At 51.8% G+C, this 25,134-nt stretch overlaps 7 protein-coding genes across 7 annotated transcripts; 3 read left to right on the top strand and 4 right to left on the bottom strand.

Moving 5' to 3' along the window:
* Positions 1-80: 80 nt before the first annotated feature.
* On the bottom strand, positions 81-1,253 carry CGCA056_v003392 (uncharacterized protein; the record flags this gene model as incomplete). Its single annotated transcript, XM_037318649.1, has 1 exon — positions 81-1,253. One exon carries the CDS (start codon positions 1,251-1,253, stop codon positions 81-83), a length of 1,173 nt encoding a protein of 390 aa, XP_037183483.1.
* An 867-nt stretch (positions 1,254-2,120) lies between these two features.
* Positions 2,121-2,980, bottom strand: CGCA056_v003393 (putative sterigmatocystin biosynthesis peroxidase stcC; the record flags this gene model as incomplete). Its single annotated transcript, XM_037318650.1, has 3 exons — positions 2,121-2,251; positions 2,309-2,830; positions 2,887-2,980. 3 exons carry the CDS (start codon positions 2,978-2,980, stop codon positions 2,121-2,123), a joined length of 747 nt encoding a protein of 248 aa, XP_037183484.1.
* A 2,100-nt stretch (positions 2,981-5,080) lies between these two features.
* CGCA056_v003394 (Vegetative incompatibility protein HET-E-1) lies at positions 5,081-6,103 on the top strand (the record flags this gene model as incomplete). The annotated part of the gene is made up of 1 exon (XM_037318651.1): positions 5,081-6,103. One exon carries the CDS (start codon positions 5,081-5,083, stop codon positions 6,101-6,103), a length of 1,023 nt encoding a protein of 340 aa, XP_037183481.1.
* Positions 6,104-7,036: 933 nt separating this feature from the next.
* Positions 7,037-9,118, top strand: CGCA056_v003395 (uncharacterized protein; the record flags this gene model as incomplete). The annotated part of the gene is made up of 1 exon (XM_037318652.1): positions 7,037-9,118. The coding sequence occupies one exon, from the start codon at positions 7,037-7,039 to the stop codon at positions 9,116-9,118; it is 2,082 nt and encodes a 693-aa protein (XP_037183482.1).
* A 3,090-nt stretch (positions 9,119-12,208) lies between these two features.
* CGCA056_v003396 (uncharacterized protein) lies at positions 12,209-13,306 on the bottom strand (the record flags this gene model as incomplete). Its single annotated transcript, XM_037318653.1, has 1 exon — positions 12,209-13,306. The coding sequence occupies one exon, from the start codon at positions 13,304-13,306 to the stop codon at positions 12,209-12,211; it is 1,098 nt and encodes a 365-aa protein (XP_037183479.1).
* Positions 13,307-13,888: 582 nt separating this feature from the next.
* On the bottom strand, positions 13,889-17,428 carry HMA5-0 (putative copper-transporting ATPase HMA5; the record flags this gene model as incomplete). The annotated part of the gene is made up of 1 exon (XM_037318654.1): positions 13,889-17,428. The coding sequence occupies one exon, from the start codon at positions 17,426-17,428 to the stop codon at positions 13,889-13,891; it is 3,540 nt and encodes a 1,179-aa protein (XP_037183480.1).
* Positions 17,429-23,011: 5,583 nt separating this feature from the next.
* LIP1-4 (Lipase 1) lies at positions 23,012-25,063 on the top strand (the record flags this gene model as incomplete). The annotated part of the gene is made up of 9 exons (XM_037318655.1): positions 23,012-23,410; positions 23,477-23,554; positions 23,618-23,687; positions 23,761-23,854; positions 23,906-24,053; positions 24,138-24,255; positions 24,311-24,382; positions 24,445-24,861; positions 24,915-25,063. The coding sequence occupies 9 exons, from the start codon at positions 23,012-23,014 to the stop codon at positions 25,061-25,063; spliced, it is 1,545 nt and encodes a 514-aa protein (XP_037183477.1).
* Between the last annotated feature and the right edge of the window lie 71 nt (positions 25,064-25,134).

Consider the following 25,134-nt stretch of genomic DNA (forward strand, 5'->3'; position numbering starts at 1 on the left):
TACTTGCACCATCCATGCCGTAATTGACGTTACACAGCAATGTCGTGCTGCACCATTTCAGCCTCACATCCTCCACAACCTCACTTGGTATTCGCAATACACGCCGCCATAGTCGACGCCCGCTGCCCATTCAACGCCGCCCTCAACTCCGTCTCAAAGTCCTTCTCCCACGCCTCCTCCAGATACACCGGCGCCCACCCCAGCCTCTCCCGCGCCACAGTCCCCTTCGTCTTGCGGTGGCCCGCGTACCCCGTCTCCGCGACCGCCACATTCCCCGCCGTCGTAACCGCCGCGTCCTCAATGCTCCACTCCCGTATCTCCGGCGTCTGCGGACCGTCCTCGAGCGGCAGGTTCCCCGTCGCGAACGCCACGTCGAGACACTTCTTCGGGATCTCCGCGGTCAGCGTGCGCCCGACGGCGGGGAAGATGATGCCGCCCGTGCCGGAGGGGACGTTGGCGCCGGCATTGTGGACGATGTCGCGCACGCAGAGGACGTAGAGGTCCGCGAGGTCGGCGACGTGCACGGTGTCGATGCAGCCGGTGCCGTCGCCGACGCGGATGCCGAAGCCGTGGGTCAGGACGAAGGACATCATCACGGGCACCATGAGGCCTGCGCGGTTGAAGAGGCCGGAGCCCGTGCCGAAGATGCAGGGGGCCTGGATGGAGGCGGCGGAGACGCCGGTCTCGGAGGCGGTGCGGAGGACGACGAGTTCGGCGGCGCGCTGGGGGTACCACTCGCGCCGGTTCTCCGCTTCCTCGAAGGCGAAGACGGCGGGGGCGTTGGCGTCGTCGTGTTCGGCGTCGGGGCGGGGGACGCCGCTGAGGGGCCGGTCGGCGATGTTGGAGGTGCCGGAGGTGTGGATCATCCACGGGGTTGTGGAGGCGCCGGGGCGGTGGTGGGTCTTGCGGCGCTGGGCGAGGCCGAGGACGAGGGCTTCGGCGGAGGAGGGGTGGAAGCCGGAGGCGGCGTTGATGACGAGGTCGTGTTGCGAGGCGAGGCGGGTGAGGGTTTGCGCGTCGTCGAGGGAGGTGATGTGCACTGGGCGGACGCGGGGGCCGTATGTTGCGGTGAGGAGCTCGGCGCGGGACGGGGAGGAGGAAGGGGGGTTGCCCGGGCGGATGGGGAGGGTGATTGGGTGGGAGGGGGTGATTGTGGTGGTGAGGTCCGGGTGGGCGAGGAGGTGGTGGAGGACGGAGCCGCCGACGTAGCCGGTGGCGCCCATGAGGAGGATCTTTGGCTTTTGGGAGGGCATTTTGTGCAGAGGATGTAGAAAAGAGACTGACTCGAGCCGGTAGCGGTGCGGTCTTCCCAGGGGCGAGGTGAGCGGTTTTTTATCATCCCTCCAAGCTACCTAGCCCTCGTCGCTGGGAATCCTCGAGGGTTCAACCAACACATACCGCCTCCACCATATCACCAGACATGCCGCCCGACGCTGTTGGCGCTAAGCGGGCGCGGGCGATGGGTGTATGCACCGGGACATGGGCCGCGACCCGCCGTGTGGCTACCGGTGGCCGGTGTTTGGGCGTTGAGCGTTCGTGATGGACCGGGGCGCTGAGTCGTCGCATGGGCCAGAGGAGCGGAAGGACCCCGGTCTGCTGTCACATTGAGGGCGACCCTGGCGAGAGATCCACTTTCTGCAGCGGATACCCGAGGCCCCCTTTGCGCGCAGTTGGATGGAGGGGGAGGTGATGGATCGCTGGTGGGAAGGACGGGTGATGACAGTGGGTTTGGCAATAGTGCGCGCGAGGGGGATGGTGGCTGCGGCCGTAGGAGGATGGAGTTGGGGTTGGAGGCGGGTGATGAGGATGCTGGGTGCCGGTGATGGGACTCGTATTTGGGGGGGTAATGTTTTTGATAGACGGTCTTCGTTGTTAGTATGCAGTTTGCGAGGAAGTAGGGGCCGGGGGTGGCTCAGGTCGGGGTCGGGGTGAAGCATAACCGGAAGTGAGTGGCCGTCCGGTTGAAGTTGTTGGGTGAGTGCAGGAAGTGAATGCTCAGCCAATCACAGGCGATGAATGGAACCTCCAGTCTTCATATGGATATCATTATGAATTCATGTCTGACGCCGGTACCGTCAACTCGCTGATCATTTTAATTAAACATTACCAAATACACCACTTTACAACCCAATCTTGGCAGCAAGATAGTGCACCGCGACCTTGGTCGTCAGCGCCAGGATGCCCGTAGCCGGGATCTTGTCATCGTCAGACCGTCTAGCCCATCCAAGCTCGAACGGCAGCCTCTCATTCTCTGTTCATCCTGTCAGTTCTCACATTCTCATCTCAACCCAGGGCACAGCAAACTCACCAAAAAAGTACACCACCCAATCCGTCCGCGCATTTCCATCCTCATAGTCCCCGAACAGGCCCAAGTACATCGCCGTCTGGCCCAGACTATTCGTATACCCGTCCAGCGGCAGGTTAAACTCGGGATTCACCGCCTTGGCCGTCTTCTGCCGCGCCACAAGCGCCTTCGCCGCGTCGCTGATGCTGATCAGGTCCGCGGGCCAGTACGACTTGGTCTCGTCGAAGATGGTCTGGTTGAAGGACCAGTTGTCGCCGAAGTGGATGTCGGCGCGGCTGAGGGACGCGTCGTGCTCGATGAGGTCGTGCGTGATGAGGTCGCTGAGGTGGAAGGTCTGCGCGTCGCCGGTGGAGGAGGCCGTCAGCGCCTTGTTGCCCTGCAGCCGGAAGAAGAGCTTGGCGTCCTCGCGCAGGTTGAGGCCGGCGTGCATGCCCTCGATGAGCGCGTCGACGGAGATGTTGCGGCCGGTGCGGGGGAGGTAGCCGTGGTTTGCGAGGGAGTTGAGGAGAGGGCAGGGGGAGCGGACTGTGTGGTGGGAGTGTTAGTTGGGGGGTGGTAGGAGGGAGGGGAGGGGGACGGACGGTCGTTGGCGCCGGCTGCTTGCCATTGGTGCGCGGCATCTTGGCCGAGTACGGCGGCTGTGAAGAGAGCGAAGGACACGAGTGAGACGCGCATTGTGATGGTTTGAGGTGAAAGAGTGACTGGTAGTTGGATCAAACGAGAGAGAGAGAGAGACTGTGTCGGACACCCAGCAGGATCGACATCAGCCCAGCGGGACGCGGGAACCGGAAGCAAGATATGCTTTTCCCCCTGCTCTCCCTCCTGCTGTTCCTCCAGGGCTGATTTCTGATCGGCGGACTCTCCGATCTGGGGAGGCCGGGGGGCACATGCCTAATTGGGTGCGGGGCCCGCCCCGGGATGCCCGAACCGCCGCGGCGCGACGGCCGAATTTGCGCGATTGCGGGTGGGTCCGGACCCCGTATTCTGGAAAGATGGGAAATTGCTTCAACTTAAATTGAGTGCAGCGCGACCAAACAACGAGCGCGCATTTGCAATGCCTTGACTCGGGAAGTGGTTCCACCACCTTCTTATTTCAGAGGTTCATGCTTGTGTGCTTTTTTCCTCTTTCCTGTTTGGACGATGGAATTGCTGGGCTGAGCCGATGGGATCGCGTTTCTCTGGGTTTCGTGTCCGATGTGGGGATGTTGTGGGTACGGCAGAAGTGTTTGCTTCTTATGTGGTGTCGTTAAGAGTCTTGGCTGGCTGAGTTCGGCCCCGAACGCGGTCTTGAAGAGTCCGTCGCTGAAATTCTGCCCCTGAGCTTATATTAACCTAGCTTGGAGGTTGATGCGCATTCGTACAGCTTTACATCTGAATTTTTGCACATTTAATACTCTCAACTGAGATGGCCAGTCACCTTCTTTTCGGTGATCGCGTAAAAGTAAGATCGACCGCTTCAATTTTCCCATTGTAGTACAAATTTTTCTTACAATGGATACTGTTCAGCGGCTGTTTAATTAGCTCTTGAACCTGGAGCCGGCAAATTTACGCGCGCCATATGTTACCAAGAGCATACGGGGATGAGTCCCGCGAGCATTGAGCTGAGTTCGTGGGCTGAAAAAATGGCGTGAAAACTTATGTAGCAGTAGGAGACGTCGGAGCTGGATCTGGGGTGAAAGCGCCGGTTGCGCCGTGAACAGCGGCAGCAGCTTCGACGAAGTGGGTGCTCCACCGAAACCCGGATCCGGTTCGGGGCGGACCAAATGTAAACGGTATCGGCAGCAACAAAAGCATCGCTCGGCTGTGAATTTCATGGGAACAAGACTCGAGTCAGACCAATCCGGATGTGTTTGGCTGGCTGTAAATTGTTGGTCTCATCAGAGCCCTGGGAGTGGCCAAGGTGCGGCCTTCTTTCGATAAGTAAGTGTGCACCATTTTCGATGACAGCCCATCTGCGGCTTTGCCCCAAATTTGGAAGTTGTTGGAAGAAACGCGCCTTGTGAAATGGGCAGACGCACTGTCGTTGGTCTCAGTTGCCCTGCTCAGCCACCTCTGCCCAGAGAACCACTGTCAGCCTGCATGATTCCACTACGGGAGAAGAGCATGATGGGCCGCCACATCTAGCCATCAGGCAACCACCCCCTCACCCCGGAAAAGAAGCGAACAAGTCATATGCGCTACCAGACCATCAAAATGCGTCCTTTTCATGAGCGTCAGAGTACCCGACATTCTATTCCACCAGCTGCTGATGAACTACGACATAGAAGACTCGGCCTTGTGTCATTGGAAAGGTTGGTAACGTGCCCCTCTTAGGGGTTCATCCAGACTGCACAGCTTACAAACCCAGCTCATTGCTCCCTGACTTTGACTTTTCAATGTATTGTATTCGCTCGCATCTCAGGCAGCAATTCATGTAGCTGACAGGCACGAACTTGCATCCGAACGGAAGAAAACACTGAATGGCTACCTCTTGTGTGTGTCCACCGCAGCCTGCTCTAGCGCCAATGTCCACGCGCCCGATTTGGCCATAATCATCGCCCATCGGGTGAGTAGATACTCCGCATCGCATTGTATGGCCCAAACAAATGGATACGTGTGAGAAATGTAGCACTCGCCAACCAACCAACACCTCCAATGTGTCGTGGCGTGCAGAAGGCTTTCCTTTTGGATCAGTACCATTCCCATACACTTAATAGGAGCCCGGAGCCCTCTTTCGAAAGTCTTTCCCGTCTTGCTAGAGCGCTGGAAGACGGCTCATTCCACAGCAACTTTCGCATGGACTATATCGATGACTGTAACGAGACGTTGGAGGAAATGAAGGAGAAGTTGGGAAAGATCGAAGCGGACTCTGCCAAGGGAAGGCTGTTCTGGCCTGGGAGGTCCAGTCGTCTCAAGGGGTGGCACGAGGATATTTCCCGTCACCAGGGGATGATCAGCACAGCATTGTCTGCGGATACGCTCCAAGCCTTACTACGGATACTCTCTCACGAAGACCGCCAGACGAAGGAAATTCTCTCGGAGATCAGAGACACGAGAAGCATTGTCAGCCGAGTCGACAAAGAGTCGAGACGTTCAAAGGTCCAGGCTTTCTTTCTCAAATGCAACCCGCAGGAAAACTACGAGATGAGCCTGCAATTACGGCATCCACGAACTGGCCTCTGGCTTATCAGTCGTCATCCAAAGTTTAAACACTGGATTTCGGCTCCGAAGTCCAATCTGTGGTTGACAGGAATTCCAGGCGCTGGAAAAACCATCATTGCCGGTTCTATCATCGAGGCGGCATTGGGTAAAAGCACCGGTTCGATCGCTACAGCGTTTTTTTTTTTCTGCGATTACAAAAGCTCAATCACACAATCCCCAGAAACAATTCTCGGTGTTCTCGCCTATCAGCTTTCTATCCAAAATGAAGACGCCTACGAAGTTCTTGTGCAATACTACGATGAAATGCATCCAAAACATGGACTCCCCAGAACTCCCGATATCTCGTCATTGAAAGTGCTGCTACAAAGAATCTTTGAAGTATACGATCAAGCCTACCTAATTCTTGACGGACTCGACGAGTGCGGGAGAAAGACTGAGGATGTGATTGATACGCTTGTCGATACATTCGATGAAGCTAACAACATTTCTCTTGCTCTATTGAGTCGTGACGAGGACGGCATCCGAGACCGTCTCAGCGACTGGTGCGTTTCGATTGAAGTTGCTGTTCATAAACACGACGTCATGGAATACGTTACAGCGCAGATCCAAGAGAGAGTTAAAGAGTTGGGAAGCTGTCGACGTATGACCCTGAACTGAAAGCCGAGATAATCCAGGGACTGGTGGATGGGGCTAAAGGAATGTAAGTGACCTAAATTCTTGTGCTTCTTTCCAAGTCATAATTTAGTCGAACTTTACTTATTGTTGTTACAAGGTTTCGCTGGGTTTCTTGCCAGTTAGATCACCTCAAAGATTGTGTTTCCGACCAAGACTGTCGAGATGCACTAATATCATTGCCGCCGACTCTTGACGAGACTTACGCACGAATCTTAAAGAGGGTCCCTAATGGAAAGCGACGACTAGTAGAGTTAGCCCTGCAATTCATTGCGTACGCTTCGCCCAAGCTTACCATTCGTCAATTGAGGGAGGCTCTTTCCGTCCCTCGAAGAGACACTTTGCTTGAGCCTCGACACATAATCCACCTCAACGCCATCACCAAATACTGTAGCAGTCTGGTTCGGGAGTCGAGTGACGGGCAGTATTTGGAATTCTCTCACTTTTCTGTACAAGAATTCCTCAAAGACCCTTCATCGCAGTACCCCGACCTGGTAGGCTTTTCGTATTTCGGAAAATTTATCGCACCGTTTGTTGGCAGCTGAGTGCCTGAGATTCCTACAGCTTCGAAACTTCTATCGGTCACGTTTTGACCCGAAGACCGAATCAGACGAGATAGAACATCGACAAGATGAGTTTCCATTTTACTCATATGCCGCCGAACACAGGCCAAGCTTCGCGAGGCATGCATGGGACGACACACACGTCAAGGATTTGGCGAAAGCGCTTTTCAATCCAATCAAGTCGCCATACTTTACGTCCTGGTCAATTGCACTCTCTAACTGCATTAGCGATATCTCCATCGACCAGGTAACAGGCCTATGCGCCAGCCCTTATTTCACACCTCTGCACGTGGCTGCAGCTCTGTCATTGGAAAAGATATGCCGGTATCTTATAGAACAGCGTGCGGACGTCAACATGAAGAGTTACATAGGATGTCCGCTGTACTGCGCGGTTCAAGGTTTGCTGTTCATGGCCGCAGACGAAGATCATTCCTCCAGCCACCTAGCTGGCATTCTGAGCGGGTATCACGGAGCTCTGGCCACGCAAGATACCATCAAGTATTTATGCCATGCAGGAGCTTCGCTGGACACGACTTTTACCCACATTTACCCCGGGGAGAGCATACTTGAAGTCGCATTCCGGTCAACTTTATTGACAGGCAGCCTCTCTGTCCCGACTATACTGGTCAAGCTCGGAATCTCAATCCGCGAAAAGGATGTCGAGCGAGCAGACAGGGTGTTCCAGAGTTTCAATGGCGTATCTTCTAGCCAGCATGAAGAGAGATTCAAAGCGAGCTTGCAGCCGTTTATCGAATCCCTCGACCAGCGGGCTGACAGATCAGCAATGGTATTACGACTGTGCTCTTTAGCTTGGGAAGCGGCACTATACGCGAAACTGGAGTTCACATTCGATGTCATGGCCATTGATACACAAGTCACTCTGAGCATTAATGACTTAGAGACACAAGCTATCGCATCGACGAAAGCCTGTAACCTGACAGTGCTGCGAAAGATTATGTCAGACCCTCGGCTTGACGCAGCAAGCATTGCAGATAGCAAGGGCGACTCTCTCTTGCATTTGGCACTACTGGAGTTCCGCGACAACACGAAGAAGAATCTCGAGGTTGCAAGACTATTGATAAACGCCGGCTGCGACGTTCTGAGGTCTAACAACTTTGGTTTGCAACCACTGCATTGTTGGGACTGGAGGTTGACGTGGAGAAAGGTAATTTGGCCAAAAGAGGTCGACTCAGAACCTTTCCGGGACTTGATGCGAATGATGACGAAAGAGGGCGCCCATTGCAACTCCCAGGACCAATTTGAAGCTACTGCTTTGCACTACCGGATAAACTCATCGTATCACTTTCAAGCCATACTGGATACTCAACCCATCGAAGAGATCAAAGCAGGTTTAGAGATAATCGACAAGAAGGGCTATACACCCTTGGCCTACATGGTCAAGGCTGGTGCATTGCAATCCTTCTCAATACTTGTAAAGCGCGTAACTGTAACGCCCGCTATGATGGCAAGCCCTGTGCCAATTCTCAGCCTTGCAGTCAACGCCGACGCCGACGAGGTTTTTGACTTTCTCATTCCTCTGAACTCCAATTCGGATGTTGAACCCAACGACAGCCCACTTCATTACCTTGGTCCAGGTGCATCAGCTAGGAACACCCGTCGCTTGAAATCCCTGTACCCCGATGCCTGCGCCTGTCGCCTGCATGGCAAAACGCCGCTCGAAGCCTATCTTGAAAGGTGCCTCAAGAAAGGTGCGGTCGCCGAGGTTGACCCAGACGTGATGGGAGAACTCTCCGTGCTGGATTCCGACAAAGCTGATATTGCCGACCTATCAAAGGTTTGGGAAAGATTTGCACAATATGCTGTAGCTAGCGAAAGCGAGGAAGCCGTCACCTCCGCGGGGATGTCTCTTTTGAAGTTAGGCTACCTGAGAGTTTTTGAAAAGCAGAACGGGGTTTCTGGGATCCTCCCAATGGTGTCGTCATTCAATGATATTCAAACTACGCTCGACTTGGCACCAGTTTCAACGAGACTGCTTTGTCAAATCCTTCGCCAAACTGACGGGAATTCCAGCCTTCGAGAAAGGCCCGAAATTTGCCGTCTGTTGGGTGCCGCGGCTCGCTCTTTGGACTTTGAACTCGCGAATCTGCTTTTCAGCAACGGTGTGAGCGTGCATCGTCGTGTTGATGGCCTATCTGTCTTGGAGGCCTACTGCAAGAGTCCGCCGGACGTCCCAGACACCCCCAGAGCCAAAGAAATGTTTGACTTGCTTTTGGATCACGCAGAAAAGAAGCAATTGAATGATTGCAGTCCCGGAAGAAAGGGCTTGGCAGCGATACACCTTGGTGAAGAGGAAGGAGCAGAGTGGATGGTTGAGAAGCTGGTGCAACGGGGGGCCGACCCAAACCTCCGAGTGAGGGATGATATGCATTCCAACACCGCGTTGGTGCATCACTTGCTAAACTTTAGTCCCAACTAAGCTTTATCGCTTCTAAGCAACGGAGCAGACCCAGGTGTTGAAGGTTTGAGTGGCTGGGATGCAGCTCTCGCCTCCGCCGAGAACGGCTACGTGCTGGTGCTGGCCGAAATACTCGCAATTGACAAAACCAAGAACCACCCACCCATGGAATGGGAGAGAACTTGCCAAAAACGTCATTACGACGATAATGACGCGTTCCTTATGACTCATGAGAATTACAACGGGCTTCATGCGGGCGCTTGTAGAGGAAGCGCTGACGTTATCAATTTTTATCTCGACAACGGCCTCATGAGAAGTATCGACGCAAAGACAAACAATGGCTGGACACCTTTGCATTTCGCAGCCTGCCACGGAAACGTCGACAGCATTAAAGCGCTATGTGGCCATGGCGCTAATGTTAATGCTCAATGTGAGGCCGGTCGATCTCCACTGCACCTTGCCGCGCAAAATTCAAAGCTTGCGTCGGCGAAAGCCCTGGTTGAAGCAGGAGGCAGGCCTTTTGCAGATGCTAGCGGCTGCAAGCCGTCATTCTACGCTGACGTGTCTGTAAATCAAAGTTTGAACGAATGGCTTCATTCAATTGAAACAATAGCCACTGATGAAGAACCTTTGAGTGGTGTGGTGGGCTTGGAGGCAACACGCGAGCCTATGCTTTCCACCGTATGCGCGACTGCCATACGCGATAACCACATTTACAAGCTAGAACTACTAGCGGGAAAGGCTTTTGACTTTGAAGCTCCACTAAGTGATTGTCGAGGTTGCTCTGGGCTCATATACGCAATCCATCTTGGCCGACTTGATATCACTAGGTGGTTATTACATCGCGGAGCAGCTATCACACAGCCCGTTCATTGTGGAGAACCGGGCCGAACCGGTTTACATTTGGCTCTAGAGAAGGTCGCACTGGCAAGTATCATTCCCAACTGTCTCGGGAATTTTGTGAAACATGGAGGCCACCTTCTAGAGCAATCTTCTGGCTTGTTTGACGCGATTCTGGCAGCAAACAACGTGGAGGGGTTGAACTATTTTCTCACATACCTGGGGAAAGCAACATATGAGATTGACAGGCAAGTGCTGAACACGGTTGTATGAATGCGAAGCACCGACTGATTTTAGGATAGAAAGCAGCAGACAGTCTCGAAAGATGCCCAAAACCTACTAGCGGCTGCTCTTGGCAAGTTCAATGACCAAGGAATCACGCCGCTCATAAATGCAGTTCGTTACGCAAACCTCGCAGCCGTCGAAGTACTTCTCGACTTTGGAGCCGATGTCAACGGCACTGCAGAGCTGTCTTTGCACACCTCACTACACGAATCGCTTGATTGTGGAAATGACGAAGTTATTTCGTTGTTGATTGAGAAAGGCGCCGATTTAGACTGGCGTGATCGAGATGGAGATACACCACTGCTCGTTGCAGCGTCGCAAGAGAAACTCGACAACGTTTACGTGCTACTTGGCGCCAATGCCGACAGGACTGTGCTGAACCGCTACAATAGATCTTTCCTCGATATCATTCCTTACGGCGACTCCAGGTCGTGCAAACTCTTTGCTGAGTCTTTGCGTACTTGTGTGAGTCCTCACAAACCAACGAGAATAGGGTTTTCGGCATTTCACCGGGCAATTGGACAGCCTCAGTTTGTTTCTTACATACTGAATTCGGACTTTCGCCTTGACGATAGTAAACCGTGTAGCTGGTACAACGCCGGTTCTTCGCCCATTTGGATTGATACTGCTCACCGACTCTACCGAAAGAAGTACCGGATCGAGGCATTGCAGACTTTTGCTAATATGACACCCTCTGATCATTGGAGCCCCTTGTGCCGGTTTGCATCTCGAGGGGAAGTCAATCCTATGAAAAACCTTCTTGACTTGAATTGTCCCTTGAACTACGAAGGATGCCCAATTGGATCAGCTTTGATGGTTGCCTGCGTAGACGGACGTATGGCGGCTGTCGCATTCCTGGTTCGCCACGGGGCATCTTTGACGTACCAAGGACCGAACGGGTATCGTTCTGCATACATTGCCGCCAGAAAGCAAAAACAGATACTGAACTGGTTGTTGGTTGGGAGGTTCGTTGACCAAAGAAAACTGACTGGCTCTTGTGGCTTACCGAATACTCGGGAAGACTCCCAGCCTTTCACCTGGAGAGGACCTCTCAAAGCTGAAGTCGTCATCAGCGGAGAAATGGAGTGGCGGCCGAACGAATCATGTCAAGCTTACTGGTCTCGGCTCATGAGAGAAAAGGTGTATTGGAGAGGGAAGGTGCCGCCGCTGAACCAAAATCGTCGTACGATACGACCATCAAATCTCGTCCCAGATGAGAAGGTTCGGATACATCCCAGCGGCTATGATAGCCCAAGACAGCATCCCAGTCACTCGATTGACGACTTGAAACAGAACAGTGAAAACGCCATGAGACCCCAGAGAATTATAAATGATGTATGATGGTTTGCTCTGGTATACAGTTTAGCCCGGTTATATCTCATTAGCTTCTTCTCGAATTCTTGGATACTACTGCAAGTTACAGTCTTCTTCAATAACACATGTGTTTTCCTATAGTACTCTAGCTTATTTACATGTATGCACATCAGCTTATTATACCAGACGTAGTTCCCCACTGGGTGGGCTCGAAACTTCCTCAACATATAAGCGTAGTCTTCCTAGAGCTTACTGGCATGATCATGATTGCGCATTATTAAGAGTTTATTTTATGTCATTAGTAGTTAAACCGTAGAAGCATTCGGAGAGTGATAGGACGTCTTTCATTGAAGAAAAGATGTTTCGCATCGCCTAATCAGACGTTGGATTGCCGATTCCATGCACTAGGCTCAGTAATAAAATAGCAAGAGTGCCGTTCAAAACGTGCACTAATGTATCTGGACAGAAGCATTTAAGCAATGTCACGGTAATCAGATTATGGATCGTGGGACCTTTCAAAGGGAGACTATGGATTGAGAAGATCGTTGATTTCGCGGGAGTACTAGTGGCGATCATGTGATGAAGAACACCGCGTTGTGGGCATGATGATTCGTTACAACGCTGCCAATGGGAACAATCTATGAGCAGGGTATGTGCTAGAGTGACTGATACTCAAACACCAGCTCTGGGAAGCTCACCCGCTCTGATAGTCTTGAAGTGACTCCCTTTGACCTTACGAAATCTGAACTGTTCTCGCTCCACCTGTAGGGGCGTGGGTAGCTCTGGTATGATACTGACACACTCTAGGTTCAAGAATGGCGTATGGCCGTCGGATGACATGTCTTCCAACTCGTCAAGAAAATCCAGTTGATCAATCCTATAAAGCTCTTGGCATACTGGATCATACGATCTGTCAGATCTCGCATCATCCAAATCCCACAGCTTGATGTCTAAGATCCTTAGGTTCTTGAAATGATCCCTGAAAAGCCCGAAGACCAGTCGCCAAGGCCCTTTTTTGGAGTCATCTTCGAAAGCCGCGTTGCGGGCATCAATGACTACGTGCTGTATTCTTTCACATAAGTCTGGCGGCATGGGCCATTCTTTCTCTGTGACGTTCCGTTTTCGAGTGACGAGGACTGGTCCTGGGCCCTTGTGGTTGCCAGTCCAGCTGCGCTCGGCTTGCATCGACCCGTTCCACTCAACCTCCACAAAGTCATGCGAAGAATTGAACGGGATAGAACCCGGCTGCGGTTCTCCGAAGTAGGTGATAGCCAACGCTCTCGTCTCCCGGCTGACTGCGTAGAGAGGCACGCTCGACCACGATCTGTACGGCTGAAAGTGGATTTGCGGTCCTTCTCTCCATTCCAGATCGATAACGACCTTTCCCTGCATGACAGTAGGAGTCTGCGACATGAGCATGATCTTGTCTCTGAGCTCTTTTGGCAGGTCCATGAACACTGGAAATGTCGTCAGAGCGGGTCGACTTGGTCCATCATTGCTTTCTTGGCGTTCATCAGTCGGCGGGTCTACGACCATCTGGAACGGCCGATATGATTTTGGTAGTCGCTTGGGATGGTAGGGGTGGCATCGCATATGCCTTCGTGCCTTGAGGATGACGTCGGGCCATCTCTCGCGATTCGTCGAGTCGATTGCGATTTCAAGGTTGCCTTTGATCTGTGGTTCGATCGCATCGTAAAGCTCCTCTGGTGGGGTTTGTGTCGTAGGTTTGGCTTCTCGCAGGGCAATAAACTTGGAGAAAAAAGACTTCATTTTTAAGGAGACGGAGTTTAGTCTCGGCGGCAAGGGAAATGTCGGCATGGGCCGGCCTCGAAGGCAGGCGGGGTGTCGTCCTTTTATCGTCCCATTCTTGTCGACCCTTCAGCTGAAGACACGTTGACTTGAGTCAAGTCCTGCCAAGGCAGCACTTGAGGCGACATTCGGGCAGGATTACTCATCCTCTATTGAGTAAACTGTGGTTTCAAAGCCTGTGGGCCGTGGCACTGTACCTGGGCGTGATCTACGCCGTTGTAATGCGCCCACCGGCAGCCCCATTCAAGAGGTATGGTAGCGAGAAAAAACGCCTTACCTGGCCCTTTGATAGCGATAGGCAGTTTCGTCCTTGCACTCATGCAGGCGAGGTATCCAGTAGGCCTCCGCAAAATGACCAACCAGACGGCGAGTACTCATGAGCGAAGTGGTGTTGACTTGAAGCTTCTTCCACAGCATCAGTCGCTCTCAAAACGGGTTTAACGAATTGGCAAGAGATGATGATTAACTATTGTACGAACTCAAAAAAGAACCCAACTTAAAGTACTTAAATGTCGAAAACGCCAATGTACATTCTCCGATTATCTACGAGTTTTCAATGGTCTTGGTCTTGTATCCAACTATCGGCAGCGGAAGTCGCAACAGCAGACTGCTTGTGATGACGCTGAGGCTACTCAGAGCCATTGCTAGTGCCGCCCAAACCGGATCTAACCTCGTGTAACTTCCGTTCGTCTTGATGGGGTACAGGACACCTGCCGCGATAGGCACAGCAACCAGGTTGTAGACCAAAGCCCATGCAAAGTTGAACTTGACGCGTCTGAACACCGCTCGACTGAGACTCGTGAGTGTGAGAAGCGTCGTAAGGCTAGAGTTGATGAAAACAAAATCGGCAGCAGAGATGGCGACGTCAGAACCTGAGCCTATGGCAATGCCAACGTCTGCGACAGTCAATGCAGGAGAGTCATTGATGCCATCTCCAACCATGGCCACGGTCGGCCGCCGGTACCTGGAGTTCCCAATGCCCAGAAAGGATTCAATCTTGATCTGGCTCTTCTGCAGGTACTCAATCTTCTCGGCCTTCTGCTCAGGAAGCACGCCGGCGATGATGCAGTCCTCCGGGATGCCGACCATAGCACCAACAGCTCTTGCGGTCTTGGCGTTGTCTCCAGAGAGCATCCATACGTCAATACCCTGCTCTCGTAGAGCATCCAAAACGGGCTTCGCCTCTGGGCGAATAGCATCCGAAACAGCGAAAATGGCTAGAGGATTCCATCCAACACCGTCATCGGACGAGACTAATTTGCCAGCAGCCAGAACCACGGACTTGGCTTGACTCTTCCAACTGTCTAGTTCCTCCAACGTTTGCTCATCAAAAATGGCTCCGTGATCAGCCATCAGGGCTTCATTTCCAACAATGATCTCGAACGGAGCCGAGAAAGAAGCGCTAGTGAAGGTGCCTTTAATTCCCTTTCCAGGAATTTCTGTAATGCTTGTCGACTTGAAGCTATTCTGGCGTTGAGACCCGCAGAAAGTGGTAATAGCTTTGGCGATTGGATGGCTGCTGTTGCTCTCGAGCTCCGCCACGCAGCCGAGGATGATGTTCTCATCCCAAGCACCCTTTTGGGCGTCTTTTATAGCGAGGATACGGTTATCAGTGACCGTGGGTTCTCCACCCTCGGTCAAGGTGCCAGTCTTGTCGAAAACGATGATATCCAGGTTGCTGGCCTCCTGAAAGGCTTCACCTCCACCCTTGGCTAGAATACCATGCTTTGCCGCAAGCCCGCCGCCAACAAACAGCGCAGTCGGGGCAGCAAGACCAATCCCGCATGGGCAAGCGATGACAAACACGGCGATGGCGAATTGGAGAGACCAGAATGGCCAGCCTCCAACGGCGACGTCTCTGTAATCTTGTGGCAGATGGCCTGAAAGTCCAAGACCCAGCCACGTTAGCCAGGTCGTAATAGCGATGAGTGTGACAACTGGAACGAAGTACCCAGTGATGGAGTCAGCAACACGCTCAATCGGAGCGCGTCGAGCCTGTCCCTCCCGCACGACTTTGACGATCTGATCGAGCAGGGAATCCCCAGAAGCGCCGGTAATCTGCATGGTGACTGAGCCGCCGTTGTTGATCGTGCCAGAGTAAATGGGGTCGCCCAACCGCTTCTCGATGGGCCTTGATTCGCCCGTCAGACTGGATTCGACAAACTCGGTGTTCGTACCATCGATGAGAACACCGTCCCATGGCGGCGAGCCACCATGTACAACTCTCACCCGATCGCCGCAGTCAAGCAGGTCCACGCCGATGGTCTTCACCTGGCTGCCCCCATTCTGTTCGTCGATGAGGAGCAGCGCCTCTTTGGGCCTCAAGCTTCCTAACTTTGACACAGCTTCACCAGTCTTTGCCTTGCTATATGCCTCGATCATACGGCCCACCAATAGAAAAAGAGCCAAGAAAACGACGGCATCCATGTGGGAAGGTCTGGACTGCATCTCCATATGATTATTGTTAGTCGCTGCAATGATGATTTCCGCGATAGAGCTGAAGTAGGCGATAGTTGTAGCGAAGCTAACAAGCATGTCCATGCTGCCAAAGCGGTAAAGTCGGTGCAGAATAGGGACAGGGCTGCCAGGTCGCCAAAGCGAGTACAGTTCTTTGATCGCCCGTCGATGAAAGATATCCGCAGCAAAGAAGTAAACAGGTGTTGCCATTGTCAAAAGAGACCACTCGGCTCGTGATACACCATTGAGCGGCTGCATGAGATAGTGTCTGCCGTGATTCTCTGGTGACACGAGATTCATGTAGACAATGCCGATGATCAGCGTTGGCACGGCGGCAACGGAGCAAAGCAAAACGCGGAGCATCAGACGGAATCTGGTGCGGCGCATCATCTGCTGAGACCTCTCCTCCATGGTAGGTGGATGGTAGACCGTGGGTACGAAGGCCATGTCAGTGCCCATGATGGACTCGAGGATAGCCCTGACGGTGAAATCTGGAGCCTGGGGTATGTATGTGACAGTGAATATAGGGTTTTCAAGTGTCCCCTGTTCTTTGACCGACAGCCTGTCTCCGAAAGGGGAGAATGCGGCCAAGACTCGTCCTGGGCAGTGTGCACAGTACATGCCGGTGACTTTGATAGAGAGCTCTCTGTGGGTATCTTTCGATCGATCGTTGTTGATCTCTGTGAGACTGTTCAGAGTGGCTTCGTATCCGAGATCCTCAATCGTAGAGATGATGTTGTTCAAGTGGCTCTTGTCGTGGAAGCTCACCACTGCGCTGCTCGTGACAAGATTTACATTGACAGACTCTGTGTAGGGCAAGCGCTCTACAGCTCCCGTCACTGTTCCAACACAGGAGCTGCAAGTCATACCCATGATGGAAAGCGAAGCTTGCCAGAGATTATCCGTAGAGCTCCCAGCGACCTCTTCCACCCGTTCAAGTGTAGGATCGTATCCGAGAGACTCGATGATATTGACTAACTCGTTCGTGTTGTTCTTGTCGAAGAACTCGATGGTAGCCGCGCGTGTGATAAGACCGACATTGACGGATTGGACCCATGTCTGTGCTTCGAGGGCACTCGTAACATTGCCGACACAGGAGCTGCAAGTCATTCCGTCGATCGATATGATGGCTCGGTGCAGCTTCAAAGATTGGTCGTTCCCAATAGCCACTCCGGATATGGCTTCTCCATGACCTTCGAGTTTCTCCTCGCGGCATTGCATGCAATGCTCAGCATGTCGCCTTTGCTTTTCGTCTTCGTTAACTTGTGTGCCTATGCAACCGAGGGCTTCGTAAAGACGACGCAGTAGGGACACGGGGACCACAGCATTAGGAGGCTGAGGCACACGGCCTGACTCGGGCTCCTGAGCTTGGGGCCCGATGATGATGCTGTCAACTTCATACCCAGCGTCTGCCAGGACTCGGGAGACTTTCTTCGGGGACAGGGCCTTGTCGTGTTCAACGGTGACACTGTGGTTGATGATCGAGGTAATGATGGATTTAGGCGAAGGGGTAAGCTCCCGAAGCAGCGGCTCGATAAAGCCGGTGCATGTTGGACAGTGGATGTTTGGCACGAGGAAGGTTGTCTCCTGGACGGCCGCCGAACAGCTTGCCTTCTTGGAAACCATACTTAGATAGTCAAAACCGCAGATTCCCTTGTAAGGGAAACAAGAATGAGTCGAATGATAAATGCGGAGGGGCAATTTGATGCTAAAGCTTCACGAGAACGAAGTTGAGGACAGGCAAAATGGATGATATCCAGTTTGAAACCAGGTCCACGTATCTATAATACGCAAGGCGGATGGCGTGCTGTCTGTGGGACTTAACACTCATTCACTGATACGTGGACACAATGAATCAGCCATTACATATGCCATTTTACGGAGTGAAAGACAGATCGATGTGATTGACTGAATATTCCGGTGCCTGCAGCGAGCCGTCCAAACTGTGACAACGCCGCAAAATGGCCTGTTCCTGACACTCCCTTTGGAAATGGATACAGCCATGAGGGCTTTGTGCGTCCAGTACGGCAGTGTGTTGATGATACCCGACGAATGACACCTCAGGCGACCAATAGCAGAAAGCCACCTCATGAGCCATTTGTGCGGGATCATTCTACTGTTGGGACCAAATGACGGTCAGTTCCACATTGCGTCAAAGGACCTGGAACTGGTGGGTCTTTGAGTGTTTTGTGCTTCCAATCGTTGAGGTTGCCGATATTTAGCGTCGCAGCTAAGGCTTGCTTACCTGCATAGGCAGCAGGGGTCACATTCCCCGAATGGCAGGCGGGATTTGGCTTGCATGAAACGATATCTTAGTGAGCGGAGGATGCAGGATATGCGGAGATCACATGAACGTCACGGAACCTGGAGAGGCACTGGGAGTGATACCTCTGAGTCTAGCCGGACTGCGGAGTCGTGTGCACCGGAGCGGAAAGACCTCGCAGTTCGTCACAGCAGGAGCACTCAATATCGGGTCCTCAACCATGAAACCAAGGTGGTATTTGGCAACTAATACGCACCGATAGTTGAGTCATACAGACGGCAAAAAGCCATGCTGTGGGCGGTGATGGGCAAGTGGTCTCTGCAATTGAGTAGATACATCCTGATTATCTTGCTAATTTCACGTTTCATGAGTCACTAAGCTTCTACTATCCAATTGGTTTTAGAGTTTCGAGAATTCCAGCAACCCCTCTGGTTGCAAAGCATTTTTTGTTTTGAGAAGCGATTGCCTTGATACGTATTTGTGTCAAGCAAACGTATTATCTTGTTTGCATAGTTAGAGTCCATGTCCGGGCGCGTTCGGACGAAACTGGGTCCTCCCGAAGTTGGTAATGACCAAAAACACCCAAGAGTAGGCAACTTATGAAGTCTGCGAAGGAAAACTCGCCTCCCTATCAGTGTCCACTGATATCCCGACAAACAACAATTGCAAAGGAAGTGGTGCAGCGGATCGCTATAGCCGCTTGGGTGCAAGAACACAGCCGTTGTCTCCGGACGGCCGCGACGAGCACAGCATGCATCGTGGCTTCTGGATGTATCGCGGCATGCAGGGCGCTTCACTGTTTCTTCTCGGAAGCAGACACAGTGTCTATGGTCAAATGGCGTCATGAGTTGACCGTCATCAAACGAAATGTGTGGGCAGAGAAGCCCATCTCCGTGTTGCTTCTTGATATCTCATAAGCGGCTCCTCAAAAGGTCTTTGGTGATCAGCTGGCTTTTTCCAAGCTCGCAAATTTCGATTATCCACTCCAGCTGAGCCGTCTCAAGCGCATCAACAGCTATCCGCGGTGGAATCTCACCTCTAGTCGCGCTGAATCGCTGTACGCACTTAGGACAAGCCGGCACAATCGTTCGTGGCATCCAGTTGTTTGGCAAGGTCAGTGTCTCGCATGACGGCATATTTTTGTCCAATAACGGCATATAGCGATGCGGGCAGATTTGTAATTTCCCCTCCCAAGCCATACACCTGGGTCGAGCTGACTTTGCCTGGGCCTCGGAAAAGCACGCCAGTGAATGTTCTGTGTTACACCCATTGCACAAGACCGGCGTCCAATAGCGTCGTTGTACATAATCTTTTGGCAAACATCGGTGTCGAAGAATCGAATCTTGGTTGGCGCGGCAGTCTTGACAGAGATGGTCCTTCATGAGCAACTTTGCCGCTTGCCGCCACTCAGGCGAACCGTTTCTTTGGTTGAATTCGATCATAGACCCCCGAACATCCACTGGAATGCGCTCGTTTGGCTTAAGATTCGTTGGAAACCATACGAGTTCCTTGTGCAAGTATGCAAACTTTCTATCCGTGAAGAGGCGCCAAAACATCCGACAAGTTTGCCTGAGGAGATACAGCTGAGGTGGACCAAGGTATTCCATTATTTCCAGTGCCATTTCGGTTGGAAGTCGACAAAGAGCGCTGTGCTGCTGGTTTAAGACTTCTTTCTCTGGATTATACGGTACGTATCCAGTATAGACCAGCGTAGGGTCTTGGGGGGTGAGGGGTTGCCGATATGGTATAAGCAAGCCTCCTGGTGCGTGGGGCGCGTGAGATTCATCGTGCGTTTTGTCTCGTCGTCTATTTGACCTCGGTTTCTTTGATAGGACAGTCAAGTACTTACGCATCAACATCATGTGGTTTGGAAGAACTCTGAGAAAAGAGAATGAAGAAGGAACTAGAAAAACGATGCAGACAGGAAAATAGTTTTGGCCCGTGCCACAGTGCTGCTTTATACTACCCTACTATCCCTAGACCTTGATGATGGAGTCTTAATTCTGTGGCGAATCAGCGATGAGGTCAGGTGCCTCAAACGTCTGATGTATTGAGTCTAAGAAGTATTATTAGCTGGTGAATCACCTTTTGAGTGTCTGTAGACCTGCAGCCTCCTGGCGAAGCCCGCGAATTTGTAAAACCCATTCCCTGACTACCATAGGACAACAGGGTAATTCGCGTCGCTCCAGGGAAATACAGGACCCCCTGTAACAGCGATCGTGTATTCTATCATATTCAGCTACCATACCAAGTGAATCTGCTGTTCATTAGCCCGCTATCTACTGAGTCTCGAGGTTTCAGCCAAATTGCGAAGTCCAATGTTTAGCAGCAATAGTGGTATAAGCATTGCTCCTTGTCGCAGTGCACGATCTCGATGTAGTTACGCACTGATATAACACTTTTATCAGATCATATAATCATATTATTTTTTGAGCGAACTCCGGCAATTTTGCCATTAACTTCAACTTGGCGTTGAATAGGCACGCAATATTGTTCTTCGCCTTCTTCAAATCCTCAATGCAATGGACTCTCGTAAGGAATGCTGTTCCAAGAGAGCGCGGTCGTCAAGCTAGTGAAGTGTGCAGAAAGACCTTCGGCATCTACAACCGAAAGTTTGGTTCCGACTCTTTCGCAGTTGAGGCCAGCCTTCGGCTCCGGGAGACGAGTTACTTGCTTCTTCGGCGGCCGGCATGGCGACGTTCAGCTTAGGTGGGGAATGTGGGAAAGCAATTTTCCCACATTCGCTCGACGCCAAGCCGATGGTGGGAGCACTTTTCCCACATGCGCCCACTCTATCTCTGTGAAGGGTCCTCAGAGACGACCGAGATTCATTCTTATGGTAACTTCATTAATAGTAGTCGAGGAGTTGACTTGTTTCTATTCAAGTATGGTATTGTCGTGTAAAATGCGGGGTTGCGCATGGCGATCGATACAACCTTGTCCTCGGCGCAATTCGTCAGGGGCATCTCTCCGATCCGTGTCCCCCGGTTTGTTGACAGCAAATCTCCGAAGGTTTCGTCAAGGCTTAATGTTTAACCAGGAAACATGAATCGTTTATATAGTGGGCGGTCAGACTCATGGGCAATGCCTTGCACTTGGTGCGTTGTTGTTGGCCGCCGTTTTCAAAGTTGAGCACGACAACTTACTGCAAACATGAGGGCCGTCGCTTTTCTTGGCCTTGTTGCCGTTGCTATTGCTACTGACCATGGTCCATCAGTAAGTTCATCATTCGTCGGTCGCTTGGACTGCTGAAGACTGACAACACGCTCTCTTGATAGTACGGTGGTACTGGCCCTTACAAGTCGGTATGCATGGAATGACCTTCGTCTTATGCCTGGATGTCGACTAACATGAACGAAAGTACTACTTCGAGGTTGAATCACTGGCCAATCAAAGCTTCTACCAGCCACTAGAATCCGCGGTGGGCTCCAACCTCAAGCTACCCGTCGTTGTCTGGGGTAATGGCGGTTGCAAGCCTTGGTAAGGGTGCCCCGAGATCTTGATAGAACTCACGCTAACATGGACCTAGTATGTCCCATACAAACCTCTTCTCTATGTATTCTATGTGCTAACGCGCTTAAGTCGGTCTTACCTTCAGAGGATTCCTCGGTGAAGTAGCCTCCCACGGTGCACTTGCCATCGCGACGGGGCCGGCTTATGTCGACCCCGAGACCTACGTAGCGCCTCCTGATGATCCTTCAGTGAACGCATCCGGCCAGAATCCAGCTGCTCTCACTGCCGCCATTGACTGGGTTCACGCCAATGCTGGCAAAGGCGATTGGAAGCACATCAACGCCTCTCGCATTGGTGTGTGGGGACAGAGCTGTGGAGGTCTTGAGTCCTACGGCGCCGGCCTGAATGATTCTCGTGTCAGCCATATCGGCATCTTCAATAGCGGTCTTCTGAACGAGACCTCGAGTAAGGAGATTGCAGGCAGCCTCAAGAAGCCTGTATTCTACACGCTTGGTGGACCGACTGATATTGCCTACACGAATATTGGTTACCTTGACAATAGCTTCATGGGCATTCGAATGCTGACTTTTTACCAGGGTGAGCGAGACTACGCAGATGTTCCTGCGGGAACCCCCGCTTGGAAAGGAAACCACGATCTCGGCCACAGTGCTGCCTTTGATGCTCCCAATGGCGGAATCCCAGCCATGGTTGGTACCCAAATTTTGCAGTGGATGCTGCGTGGGAACGAGTCAGCGAAGGCATGGTTCACCGGCGAGGGTCCTAAGACTATTGGTATCAACGATGTCGTCTTCAAAGACTTGGACAACATCAAGGTCACTCCTATTCAGTAAATACTGGCCTCCCGTTTCCGCAAGTAAATATCGAATGACGGATTAATCGTCAAGTCCATGTAAAATATTCTGGTATCCATACATAACTTAGCAATCAAATTCTTTCCAGTTACCATGCACCTTTGGTTTAATGATTTCGTTCGCATCTCGAAAGTAATGATATCACACAAATGCGAGAGGCGTTTCCTGCTGAAACCCCCAATTCACAGCCAATGTGCCCTTTCAAGGACATTAAACAACAATGTCCCTCAAGTGATCACTGGTTTGTGTGGGTAAGGACTTGTGAATTGCCCAAATACTTCCGTTAGCTTCTCGGTGAATAGCCCCTGATGATTGATTAGCCCATGTCCCGAGCAACTTTGCCGAGTTTCGATAATATCACTGCCCCACTGCGAAGAGACGCTGGTCTTTTCCCACATTGTGGGATGGACCCGATCATCCGGTAGTGGGAAACCACTACCACACTCCCCATGGGATCTCCGCATTTCTCAAGTTCAGCTAACGTCGTCAGATTGGTGCTAGATTATGGTGATCACGCAGGGGGTTATTAGATGATTGGCCTTTGGAAGTGCTCGTAATATGTGGTTGATAAATCCCAACAGGTGGCTCATTGTCAATCGTTGAGAGACACAGGAATCCAGAATGATGGGCAGTCATTCTTTCTTGACATCATTTGTCTTTCCTTTCCTTCTACTCATCATTGTTCAGCCATCAATTGCCATCTCAGTCTTGACCACTAACGGCACTGTTGTTGGCGTGAACGATGCTGTCAGCGGTGTCCAGAGATTTCTGGGCATTCCCTTTGCGGAGCCACCTGTCGGTGACCTGCGGCTGCGGCAAGCTGTGTCTCTGAGAAAGTCTTTCGGCAATTTACAAGCAGACAAATTCGGACCTTCTTGTTACTCTGCGAGGGACCAAGGCAATTCGAGTGAAGACTGCTTGACGCTCAACATATGGAGACCAACGAATGCGACGTCCAGCAGCAGCCAGTTGCCTGTGTTGGTCTGGTTATACGGAGGCGGGTTGACGAATGGTTACACCGTAGGTCATTGTCTCTAATGTGATGCCCATGCATGAACACATTTCTTACGTAGAAATATTTGTTAGGCCGATCCCAGATTCGAAGGGACTTCTATAGCACGTATTTCTCAGGATATTGGCAAGCCTATCATTCTCGTATCAGTAGTAAGTTGGTAGTAGGCTGTTGCCAAGTCCTCTGTAACGGGAGAAAAGCTGACGTGATGCCAGAACTACAGACTAGGCCCCTTCGGTTTCTTGAATGGAAACGAGATGGCCGAACTTGGTTTGCTCAATATTGGTAATGAAACGTCAAGTTACTGCATGTCATCTTCTACTATTGTATCGTAGTCTGACATACATCCAAATCACAGGCATGCTTGACCAACGAATGGCGTTGAGTTGGATCCAAGAGAACATCGCTGCCTTTGGGGGCGACCCCAAGAAGGTCACCCTAGCAGGTGAATCGTAGGTTCTGCCAGAGTGGTTACTCTTGATCGATCGACTAACATCGAATAGAGCCGGTGCGGTGTCTATCTACTCCCACATGATGGCATATGGTGGAAGGAATGACAGTCTCTTTCGCGGCGCTATACTGCAAAGCGGCGGAGCATTTCCATTGACGCTACCCAATACGACTGCGTTTCAGAGCACGTTTGATTCACTGGTAAATGGAACTAACTGCTCTTCTGTTGTCAACGGAAGTGCTTCAGACAAACTGAATTGCATTCGCAAGTTGCCTGTTGATTAGTTCAGGGCAAAGGTGGGATCGTCGACTGGGCAGTCAGTTGATGGTGACTTTACCCGCACATCTATCCAGCAAGCCCTGCCCGCTGGGCAATACATCAAGATACCCACAGTTGTTGGAGGTAAGCTTGACCACCCTAATAGGTTATGTCGAGAGTAGTATCTGACAATGCTCAGCAAACACCGACGAAGGCACCACATCGGCGCCGACCGGCATCAACACAACTGAACAGCTGTTTGATCCAGTAGGTGAGTAATGACGACACTATAAGGCGCGCCATCCTTTCATAGTTCATCTAACACGAATCCAGCTCAAGGTTACTTCCGCCCGAAGCTATTACCGAACGAGACGGTCTCAAAACTCATCAGCCTGTACCCCACAAATCCCCAGTTAGGATGTCCGTACAACACTGGAAGCACTCAGTTCACATCTGGGCTCCTCGACAAAATGGCGTGCTCCATCTTCGGTGACATAGTCCAAATTGGCCCAGCGCGGATGATCGCGCAGACATTGGCTCGAGATGGTGTTCCTGTGTACAGATATCGCTTCAATCACTTACAGTCGAACACCTCATCAATGACGAACGGCATCGGAACTGGGGTGGAGCAGCAATACGTGTTCTCAAACTTGATTCCAGACCAGCCTTGGGACCAGAACATGGCATATCAGATGTCAGCCTCGTGGGTCAGCTTTGCTCATGATCTTGACCCGAATACGGGGGTCTCCAGTATTTACTCCTCATACTGATATGTGCCATTGAATGGACGCTGAGAAGAACAGGAACTGGACTGCCTTTTTGGCCACAATACGGCAAGGAAGGAAACAGTATTGTGTTCAATGGATATGGCTCATGGATCGAAGCGGACACATATCGAGAACCTGGTGTTCAGTTCATCATTGACAACGTCCTGACCTATGGCGCATCGTAGACATGGCGACAAGCGGACTCTTTAATCACGATACGGAATGTCACAATTTGTGTAGATATTACAATCGGTCG

Source organism: Colletotrichum aenigma (assembly GCF_013390185.1).
Source record: "Colletotrichum aenigma strain Cg56 chromosome Unknown KSG_Cg56_contig02, whole genome shotgun sequence".
NCBI lineage: Eukaryota > Fungi > Ascomycota > Sordariomycetes > Glomerellales > Glomerellaceae > Colletotrichum > Colletotrichum aenigma.